General features: G+C 29.0%; 1 protein-coding gene across 1 annotated transcript; it reads left to right on the top strand.

The window, feature by feature from the left end:
• Window positions 1-1,744: 1,744 nt before the first annotated feature.
• On the top strand, window positions 1,745-3,467 carry LOC108556942. The gene is made up of 2 exons (XM_017913293.1): window positions 1,745-1,910; window positions 1,978-3,467. Exons 1-2 carry the CDS (start codon window positions 1,878-1,880, stop codon window positions 2,275-2,277), a joined length of 333 nt encoding a protein of 110 aa, XP_017768782.1. The 5' UTR covers window positions 1,745-1,877; the 3' UTR covers window positions 2,278-3,467.
• The last annotated feature ends 7,346 nt before the right edge of the window (window positions 3,468-10,813 follow it).

Below are 10,813 nucleotides of genomic sequence, written 5' to 3'. Positions count from 1 at the left end.
CTTCGGACGGGCTGACCCTTGCGATTATCCCTAATGTGGATAACTCGGGCGCAAATTTTTGGTAGCCGGGACTGCGTACGCGCTATCCCGAACATTATATAACTTCAAACATAATTACTATTTTTTATATTGGTAATATTAGTAATTAGAATAATTTAAAACATATATATATATATAACTATTTCTTCTATTCTATTTATTTTAGAACAATCTTAGTTCTATTAGTCTTGTAGTAAAATATTTAATTTATAACTGTCTGAAGAGAATAACTGTTAAGATAACATATATAAATATATATTTTCTATTCAGGCGTCGGTCCAAATTTTTCATTGAACAACGAAGATTACAATAAATAATATTTACAATTCTCAAAGAATCTTTTAATGTCTAAAAACATAGATCAATGGGAATTCTACTAAATCATATTGTACTAAAATGCAAAAATAAAAGAAATCTAATTAATCAACTTAATTATGAATAATGTCGACTAAATAAAGTAACCAATAGATTTACATTTAATTTAATTACAATATTTTTAATATATTGGTGAGATTGTTTCCTAATGTAAATTATTAACTGCGACATAATTCACTGAATATTTCATGTCAGTTATTGTATACCTAAAATGAATAAATGGAACAGGATTCCGCTTGCCCCTTGTTATTTAAATCTAAAATGAATACTGCATGCAATCTTAAAATGAATTACAAAATACTGCATTTAATATTACTCATTACAAAAATATATCCTAATATTTCTATATAAATAAAAATCAAAATAATTTTACATTTTAAATAATATATTATACAATTATATTAGCCGAATAAATACATTTATTTAATAAATGTGTAATAAGCTCCATTGGAATTACTTAAATTACCAACTTCTGATTATTATTAATCTTTAAACACGTCATGAAAAATGTATGGAATTTGTTATCTCATTTCTCATTAATATATTGAGAAATGATTCTAGAAGATTGATTTTATACTTTTTTTTTGGTTTAATGGAACTTTTTAATTTAAAAAAATGCATTCTTTTAAAATAATTGTGATCATATCTACATGCATTGTTTGTTATTCAAAACTATGCAAGCAATACTAACGATTATGTTGAAATTACAAATAAGTATATTGTATAAAACTCTGGATTCATTGTTCTACAAATAATGGTGCGTTTCCTGATTTGTCCAACTTTGTTTACACATTATATTTTTAGGAATTAGGGACTCCATGTATGTGCGTGGCCAATAAATGCACTGTACCACTGCGCCTTCTGCGTTGTATACTATCGTGTCTCAAGTCTGTCAAATAGGGAATCTCTTGTCTTAACGTTACAACTTGGAGCAGTGATCGGGTAACTTTACTTACCCCAAAATATATATATTTACGCCGATGTCTCATTATTTATACAATAACATCATTTTGATCAATTTTATAGTTATTATAAATACAAAGTTAATTATTTTAACCATGAGGCTGAATATTATTAATTTATATAAGAGAGATATTTTAATTTGGTCATTCCTCCGGTTATTGTATATACCAATATTTTTATAGGTTGTTTAAGTAGCAAAATAATATTAAATAATGTTATCAGAATAAAAATATATAAATAAATGATAAATAGATTAGAAGATGGAGCATCAAATATTGAAAAGTTGCTATTTTATACAAATAAATAGATAAGTTTTTAACGTTCTTTAAAAATTTAAGCATATAGATCACAATTGTATTGCTTAGCAATAACGATAGACGGGATTTGCCCGAGAATACATTAATTAAAATAAGTTTAAGTGAGCTAGGAAAGTTTTTCAATAAAAAGCAACAACGTTTTTGCGATCCGATATCAGTGTAATCATCTACAAAAAGAAAAAAATGATGGAGAAAATTCTCAAATCCTTCAAAACCGTAAGTCAAATACAAAAATATTTCTTTGATGGAAATCAACTTTATTAAAATAAGTTTAAAATTCTAGTTTTTTGGATGTGTCAATGCTAATTCCGCAAACCTTGAGATTGACGTCGATAGACATGAAGACGACGAAGTGAACAGTGAAAATGACCGTTTGGTGGAGGAGGAGCAGGCAGTTGGGATGATTGTGGCTGAATTTAAGAACCAAGAAGATGGTGATTCAAACTGTGATTTGGTGCCAGAGTCCAGGGTTATAGAACTGGACTACTATGATGAAGAGGGGGAATGCGATGAAATCGTTCTGGCAATATGGTCGGAGGAGGACAGGAATATACCGTACATCCAAGCGCCGGTATACTTGTAAGGGAAAGTACAAGGAATCGCCATTCATGGAAGTTATTACTTATAAATTTCTTAATATTTTTCTCTCTCTAAAGACATACGATTTATTATAAATCAAATGAAATTGCCGTAAAGTAAATCAAAAAGTGTCCGCGAAAAGTGAAAACGTAACCCGAAGGCGGGGAAAGCCCCGTTTTCCGCACCTTACGTAATTTACGAGAGATTCACCTCTCCTCCCAGCACTCGCTCAATATAGATCGAATTTGTTTGGAGGTGGGTCCTCAGGCCTGGCCATTTATCTTGGCCCACCTCCGGTTATTCGAGCCCCCCTCGATCTATCTATCAAAAACCGTCTTCTTATTAATACATATACCCTCAACATAAAATTTAATTTTTCATTCAACGCGTCTCTATCTTCTTCACTCCTGCTCTTCTTGCAATAATAATATAAAGGGGAATGGTGCAAAAGTAAACTGAAATTGATGCGTGACACTTTGCCGCGAAACGAGATTAGTCTATGATAGATTAGGAACTGAAACGATTACATAAAAAAAGGAGCGTGAGACGGAGAGAGAAAGAAGGAAGTGCGCTCGGCAAGTTCCCAGACCTTTGCCCCAAAACCCTTCGAACAAATTTGGAACTTTAAATACCCACCGCGGAGGCAACTTCATTCTTCAATGTAAATTTATGCAGAGTTAACAAAGTTTAACCTACATATTTTTCAGGAAATTTAAGCGGAAAAACAAGTATATACTTTTCTGGGAGACAAGAAAAAGCACCACAGTTATGCACTAAAGCTTTAAATCATGTTTTTAAATAATGCAGTTTATTTTTTGTAAATATTTTAATTAGGAAAAGTTTTTATTGTAATAATTACGAAACGAATTAAATAAGCTGTCGGTCGTCGCAGTAAACATATTTCATAAATACAAATTAAGACTAATTGCGTTCTAGTGATTGTAAATATCGATTATTACTATTTAATATAAACGTTGGTCGAAGAAAACGTTAATGACGGTAAAATTTGCAAAATGTTTTTTATTTCAGGTATTGACGTGTCTTCCCATCGAAGATGGCCGCTTTGTATATAATTCTATAACAAATTATAGTCCTTGTTCAAACGTTCTATTTTGTATTTAAATATTTTTAATTTGTCGAAATTTCAGTATACTACAGTGCAATTATTTGTAAATTGTATTTATATTTTTATATTTGTCGTTGTTTTCATGTATAAATTCATTAATGAAGACAAATCTGATTAATTTTGCAATAACAATAATGTTTAGCAAACCTCTCCAATCAAATGAAGTATGATTTTTATAATTATAAATTCTGATCCTTTCTTAGTCAATTTCCAACTATTTTCATTATTTTAGCGCATTAGTAATCGATTGCGCCAATTTCCCGGATTGATTGAATCCAAGAACTAAATAAAAAACAGATAAAATAAGAAAATAAAAGTTCATTTATATGACGTCATTTTGCAGACCTACTTCAGCCCATAGCTGGAATATCCTGGAATATAATAATAATCAAATATCCCAGGAAGGACTTATAAGGGTACTACCTCTTCATGGTATATAAGGTGTAGTATATCTCTAATCCTCCTCTAGTCTAGTCTAGTGTCTCTTGTACCTTGGACTGGCTATACTGTAAGATCTCTATTTTTCCTATGTTTTTCTCTCTTTGTGTCATTTTCTATCTGTGATGTCCTTAAATAAACATGTGTGTGAATACCGCCAGTGTGGAATTAAATATTTCTACCCTTCGAAGATTCCTTTCCTGTACCTATATTCGAGCATCTCGAAATAAGTATTGATTTTACTAATAATATACAAACCATAGTTAAAAATGTAGAAGTTTAATGAGAATGCCAACATCTCAACTATAATTTAGATCTGTTTTTAAATCCAATAAATGTGAAAAAGAATTTAGCGGACTAGTATTTTTAGAAACATAACAAATATTTGATTTTTTTTTATAATTTCATATAAAATCAAAATCATTATTTAATAAAAATAATAAACTAAATAAAGGTAATTGATTCATTGTATAATATATTTAATTATGCATTGTATAAAATAACATATTATATCGCAAATAATAACAGAAATTTGAATATATTATTTGGAAGTTATAATTAAAATTCATTAATTTATTTAATTAATGTATTACAACTTCGAGCATAATCAATAATAATTTTATAATAATTAATTATTATAAAAACTAAAACAAACCATAATATATTCTAGTAAAAGTCGTATATTTAATTAAACAATCTATTTATGTAATTTAATTTTACTTGCATAAAAGGAGGGCAGCTCGTATTTGGAACGAATTAAAGGTCTTTCCAATTTAAATGTATTTAATTTCTAATTGTATGTAAACCTAGAATGTAAACACCACTAAGAAGACTTAAAATAATTAACCTACATACCATTACGCATACATTTTATGCTAGTTTAATAAATAATATATTTAATGGTAAATGACTATAATTGGTAAACTTTATTTATGTTTACGCGTTTCTGTTTAAGATCGAATCAAACATGTGTAAGATGGAAACGACAGGTAATATAAATGATAATTTATTATAGCCAATTGGAATGTTTAGTCGTTGATTTACTCAACTCATTTATTTAATTTGTAGAGATATATATTGATTATACAATTGCTTTACTTTACTTTTCAAATACAATAGAACAGCGTTTCTCAGGCTTTTTTCCGCGCGACCCAACATATGTTTGTAGTTGTAAAACAACTCAATTGATAAGAGTATTTTACCATTCTCTTCATTTAACAAGGTGACAGCTGTCAGTTTGAGACCCAAAATTATGCAACCCAATTTTAGATTGCGAGCTATTGAGAAACGCTGCTATAGAATGTTACATAATTTAGTCGAAGACTGTAGAACCAGTGAATAATTAGATGTACTTTGTTTTTAATTAATAAAAGAGTTAATATATTTTTTACCTTTCAATATTTTAATGTACCTTAAATATAATTATGCGTTCTTTTTTCATACTTTTCGAACTACACGTTTTTCTCAAGAATCTATCTTCCGTGCAAATTGGGGGATAGGTGTAAATAATCCATAAATATAGAAGGCATTGAAATTATCGACGTAAATGTCAAACTGGAATTGATGTGAATTGAAGGTTAAATTTCATGCTTGATTGTACAAGACAACAAGGAAGTCGTGGAATGAATCTGTTGCAAGCGACATTCCTGATTGAGGCTATTGAGGATATTGTGTTGTTAAGTTTGCAACCAGGGGCAAAAGGTTGAACTAGGATGGCCACTGGAATTAACTGAGAGGTCACAGGTGAATGAATTAATTATTGAGGATCCATTTAAACAGCGCTCTTGTATCAAGTAGTATAATAAACTTCACTAACTGCAGTAATAATATTTGTAAATGGTTGGTTGTTTTCTTTTTTAAGTAAAACTATTAAGTACTTTAATCATATAAGTAATACATTTGTTTATCAGAAACATAGTTTTTACCTAGTAAATGATGACAATATTTTTGATAAAATGCTTTTCATCGTGAAAGTATATCTCTATTAGTATTATTATTCAAACAATTCATCTTCGTTTATTTCAAGTGTTATTCACAATATGTTTGCGTTCGAATCAACCATTCATAAAAACTATGATTCACTGTCAATCATCAAATTACAAAATGAATTTGCTTTTTCATTAATTTTTATTTATTTGGTCGTAACAACTGTATTGATTAGCAAATACTAATTTATTATAATTTTCGAAAAATACAATATTTTGTGTGAACTTTCATGCATTTTATGCACATGACTTACTTTTATTTTTGCTTTATTAGAAAAATAAAACCATTAGTCTACAATTTATTAAGTAAAATGCAAAAGATATATGCCTTTATATTATTCCTTATATTACTTTTGACTTGTCGAATATCACTGTATAGGGCTGTTTGTAGATGAAAAACCAAGTTGCAAGGGTGAATAAAAAAATCGTTTGGTGGATTCAAGATAGCGTCCATTTTCTACTTACATCAATGCTTACACTACGTTACTTAAACTATTCTATACTCAACGTTATTTAATAATGTACTTAATATTATTCTAGTTAATACTTTACTTAATACTGCTCTTCTCCATGCTTAACTCTTCCGAGCTAAGCTTTCCTCGCCAACTTTATGCTGCTCACCTGTCACAACCAATATTGCGCTCAAACAAAGGTTAAACACAATTTTATGTACTAGATGATTACTATTGACTATGTTATTAATTTTAATTTGTTTGAGAAACGTTTTATTTTTCATTATTATTCTTAAATTTAGATCAATTTAGATCATTTAGATTGTTATATTTATCTCATCAAATATTTTTTAAATTTTCGTGTCAATCAATCATCAAACACCAATCGGCGCTCACATAAATATTATTATATTTAAAAAAAATTAGTGTTTTAAATATATAAATTATTACATAAAATAGATTTGTTTCCTTTTACGTATTTAGATTAAGTAACATTTTAAATACCATAGGAAAATTTAAAATGCCTATATTAGTTTATTGAATACAAGTACATTCATACTTCGATTAACAAATAGAATGCGTTCCAAGAATATTCGTTTGCAGAGATAAAAATACTATAGTCAAATTTTTATTGAATTTACCACTTTATGTAATTTAAAAGAACTTTGGTTGTTAACATTTTTCTATTCTATTACTTTCTGCTGCAATAATTTCAGATCTTACAACATCGAACTTCGGTTAGTGCTTAGTTATCAACATACAAAATGTACCAAATTCTTATTTTCTTAGTTATTTTTTGCTACATGTTGCACAGTTTTGAATGTATAGCAAAAATCATTTATGAAATAAATTAAAATCATGATATAAATATATTGATTTGTGCTCTACTTACTACCTCATGTTTACATTGTTATGACATAAAACTAATTATTTTATAACTTGTATTTGTTTCTCAATAAAAAAATACTTTGACTTTATAAATTAATGTACAATGGGTCTAACAAAAGTTAAAAAATTAATTCATTTGTTTCTGAAAAAAAAAGAAGTTGTTTCTCAATTTGTTAAAGTCATGTCAAATGTCAATGTGCAATAAATGCAATAAATGAAATATTAGTGATATAAGGTTTGTAGAAATTCCACCACCAACACAGCAAAAATTTGTTTTGCCATTCTCTACGGATTTCGACGTCAACTCAAGCCTATGAAAATTTTGCATCAACCCTTGTGACTATTTCCAAGTGGTTTCAAACATCTCAGATCGGACATTTTTCTGTGGAAAACGAACCTCGTAAAGGTTGCCTAAAATCTTTGACCGATGATACAAATGTAGCCCTGGTGAAGGCAAACATTGACGAAGATCCAAGAGTGACACATGAAATGGTAGTTGATAAACTGTGCTTAAATGCCATGGCTTTGTCGCAAATATTGCATCATCACTTTGGCTGCACGAAGAAATCCGCTCGATCGGTAGAAAGTAATAAAAGCTTATATATAAGTAAATTTCATTAAAAAAAATAATGAGAGTTTCAATACTCAACATGATCGTATTCATAAATATATTTATATATCAAATGTATATATTGGTTACTACTACAGCGTTATTCATCTTCTATATTTATAAAATAGTATTATAATACAGTTATTTATAAGGTTCGCTTTTTTATACTAATAAAGATTTAGCTTAAAACCTAATAATCCTTCTTATCAGAATGTTTAATAATCATTGTGTCGAGTAAGATTAAAATTTAGATGCAATTTCCTTCCACTTTCGTAATGGACTTAAAACACTAGTAATTAGACTCTTCATTTTTTTCGCGCCCTGGGCGCTATGATATGGCTTATGTGTTTGTTCAGGAGCGAAAGAGAGATAGATAAAGAGATAGAAAGAGGAAACGAGATGAAAAGAGAAAGAGAGAACCGAGGCTACGAAAAGAGTTTTTACTCTGGGACCGAGGGGTGTCTGTTAAATCGATTTATGTGTTCCATTTGTCCTCCCCATTGTTACCGTTTTAGACTATAAAGCATTTTTACGGCCTCCCGCTTGAACGGACGCAAATAAATGAACGAGACGTTATTTTATACTAAGTAGAAAGACACAATGAAAACTATAACGCTTAACTCGAGGCCCACTCGCGAGTCGCCCCCGCCAACTGCATTCCCTTTTCCTTCCTGGTTGCGGAGGAAAGGGGATGAGTTAGGGTCAGCCCTCAAACCCTTCATTCCTCCCACAATATACTTCATTTTCTTTCACTCCTGCGAAGACCGAGAGAGGGAAAAATGAGCTCAGCTCGATTTCCAATCACGTACACTATTTAGTCCCTTTCGTGCACTCGTGGAAAACCCATTAACCAGCTATATCTTGTATAATCACAAATTGCTTCTTCCATTTTTTGTTGTTGTTGCTTTCATCAATTTCTTCTCTCCGTGTCCCATAACATCACATTACATGTATTAGTGTATAATGAAATTGAGCAAGCTTTCATAGATCCAATCCTTAATAAAATATTATTATTTGACCACTTGTTCATTGTCCTGAATTGATATTGATATTAGTAAAGAACAAGCTGCTTCTATATAAGTTCATAATTAAAGTAGTATGTACCATGACATTCAATTATCCATCAACGTGTATGAAAAAAAGAATAATAAAGCTAAATAACAGACAAATAACAAATTAATATTTAACACTTAATTTTGTTTATTACAATAATATAACTGCATATGCTTTTAATTAAATGTTCAATTAATACAAAAAACATCGTAGAACTTGCAAAGAGGTAAAATCAGATTGAACACTCGAGGAATGTCACCTTTACGATTGTGAAAGAATACACATCCCCCGGTGACTGTAATTAACAAAGTATTGCCGCAGTAGTAAGAGTATGTAAAATATCTTGGCATGCATTTGGATAAAATACTTACTTGGAAGAAACATATATGGATAATATCCTTATACTTATAAATTCACTCAAACTTTTAAGCTCTAAAGCAATTTTCATAATTTAAGGTACTTCTTAATTAGTTTTGATAAGATGCAAACTAAAATTTATTTCCTCATAAATATTATATTAATCTGATGATTGGTGTATGCACATCAGTTATGCACAATGCATAAGTTTTTAATAAACGACATAAAATAAATTATTCAAAATAAACAAAGAAAATTATGACAATATATATATATTATATATAACCACGCCCGGTTCGTGGAAAAAAAGTTCTGTATTTCAATACGAATTGACTTATTTTCAATTGAAATAATTTCCAAATTATTGCTTAAAGGTCATTTTCAATTCTTTTAAATTTAGAAAAGTTTCTCTCACATTTAGTAACTGAAAAATTGAAAGTGAGACATAAATACAATCAGTGCAATTGTAAAAAAATAGGGTTATGATTACAAATCCACTTCAAAACCATCTCTGATATGTTAACGTTAGTAATGTTTTGAGACATCAGTTACAGCTCTGTTTGTATTTATTCAAGTATAAAGTTTCTATTTTCTTTGTCACTCAATATGTTTTTTCATTATTTACATTTTTATTTTAGTTCTTAGTCCTCCATTTTATCACAATATTTAATGTTTTATAAAAATTCAAACGGTTTAAAAATGCTATTGAGTGCACAAAAATGCTTTTATCATTGAAGAAATTGCTGTCAAAATATTCTATTTTTTTGTCTTATAACTAAAATCATCTGTTAATTACATATTTCTGGAAATAAATAAAAATATGCAAACCGGAGCAATGTTTAAAATATTCACTTCAGCACAATAATTCTGGTGAACAGGAAGTCGTATTTTTAATTAATTATCCCTAAAAACCAAAATGTTCACTATTCCGTTAAAAGCGCGTTTAACCCTTTTCAAGTAATTGCAGTGAAAAGTACATATGTAGATATTTTTAAATAACTAGAATTTTATTTCTAATTACAAGTGATGTTTTTGGAGTAAAGGTTTAGGATACTAGAGCAGCGGTAACGGTAACCTTAATTAGTCCCTTGTTGTGTTGCAATTTACTTGGAACTTAAATTGGTTCTACATGCACTGGCTTCTCACTACCTGTAGCATCGATTGCTTGTCGATGAGCTTGCAACTGAATTAGCATTCTTGTCGTAACCACCAAATTTTTACAAGCAAAAATAATTTAAAAATTCTATAAAAACTGAAACATTTTACAGTATTATTGTGAATAAAATCTCATCATTTTGATTCAAATCTTAAAAGTATAGCATTGGACGGGTTTAACGGACTTTTTAAAACCGGACTAATCAAGGACATTAAAACCGTATAAAAATAAACTTTGTGTACTTATGATTTTGAATTTATTTTTATTCTACTGTATACTGTTCATATAATATTTACAAACATGAGATAAAATTTATTAATTAAACATAATGAAAATGAAACTTACTTCGAACGTTCATTTGAGTAAATTCTGGTTATTTACAGGTCGAGAAAATCAAAAAATATATATACTGAACTCAAAGAAAATAACAAAACTGGTATAAAATAATATTTGAATTACATTTAATTAAGACGCA

Source organism: Nicrophorus vespilloides, unplaced genomic scaffold (genome assembly GCF_001412225.1).
Source record: "Nicrophorus vespilloides isolate i.1.1-1 unplaced genomic scaffold, Nicve_v1.0, whole genome shotgun sequence".
Lineage (NCBI taxonomy): Eukaryota > Metazoa > Arthropoda > Insecta > Coleoptera > Silphidae > Nicrophorus > Nicrophorus vespilloides.
The sequence above is the reverse complement of the archived record's forward strand: the minus strand, read 5'-3'. Positions and strand labels throughout refer to the sequence as shown.

What these genes read in the sequence shown, in the direction of transcription:
- LOC108556942 (XM_017913293.1), top strand. Translation starts at nt 1,878, where the DNA reads ATGATGGAGAAAATTCTCAAATCCTTCAAAACC. An exon ending in TTCTCAAATCCTTCAAAACC is followed by an intron (nt 1,911 to 1,977) that starts GTAAGTCAAATA and finishes TTAAAATTCTAG; the next exon opens with TTTTTTGGATGTGTCAATGC.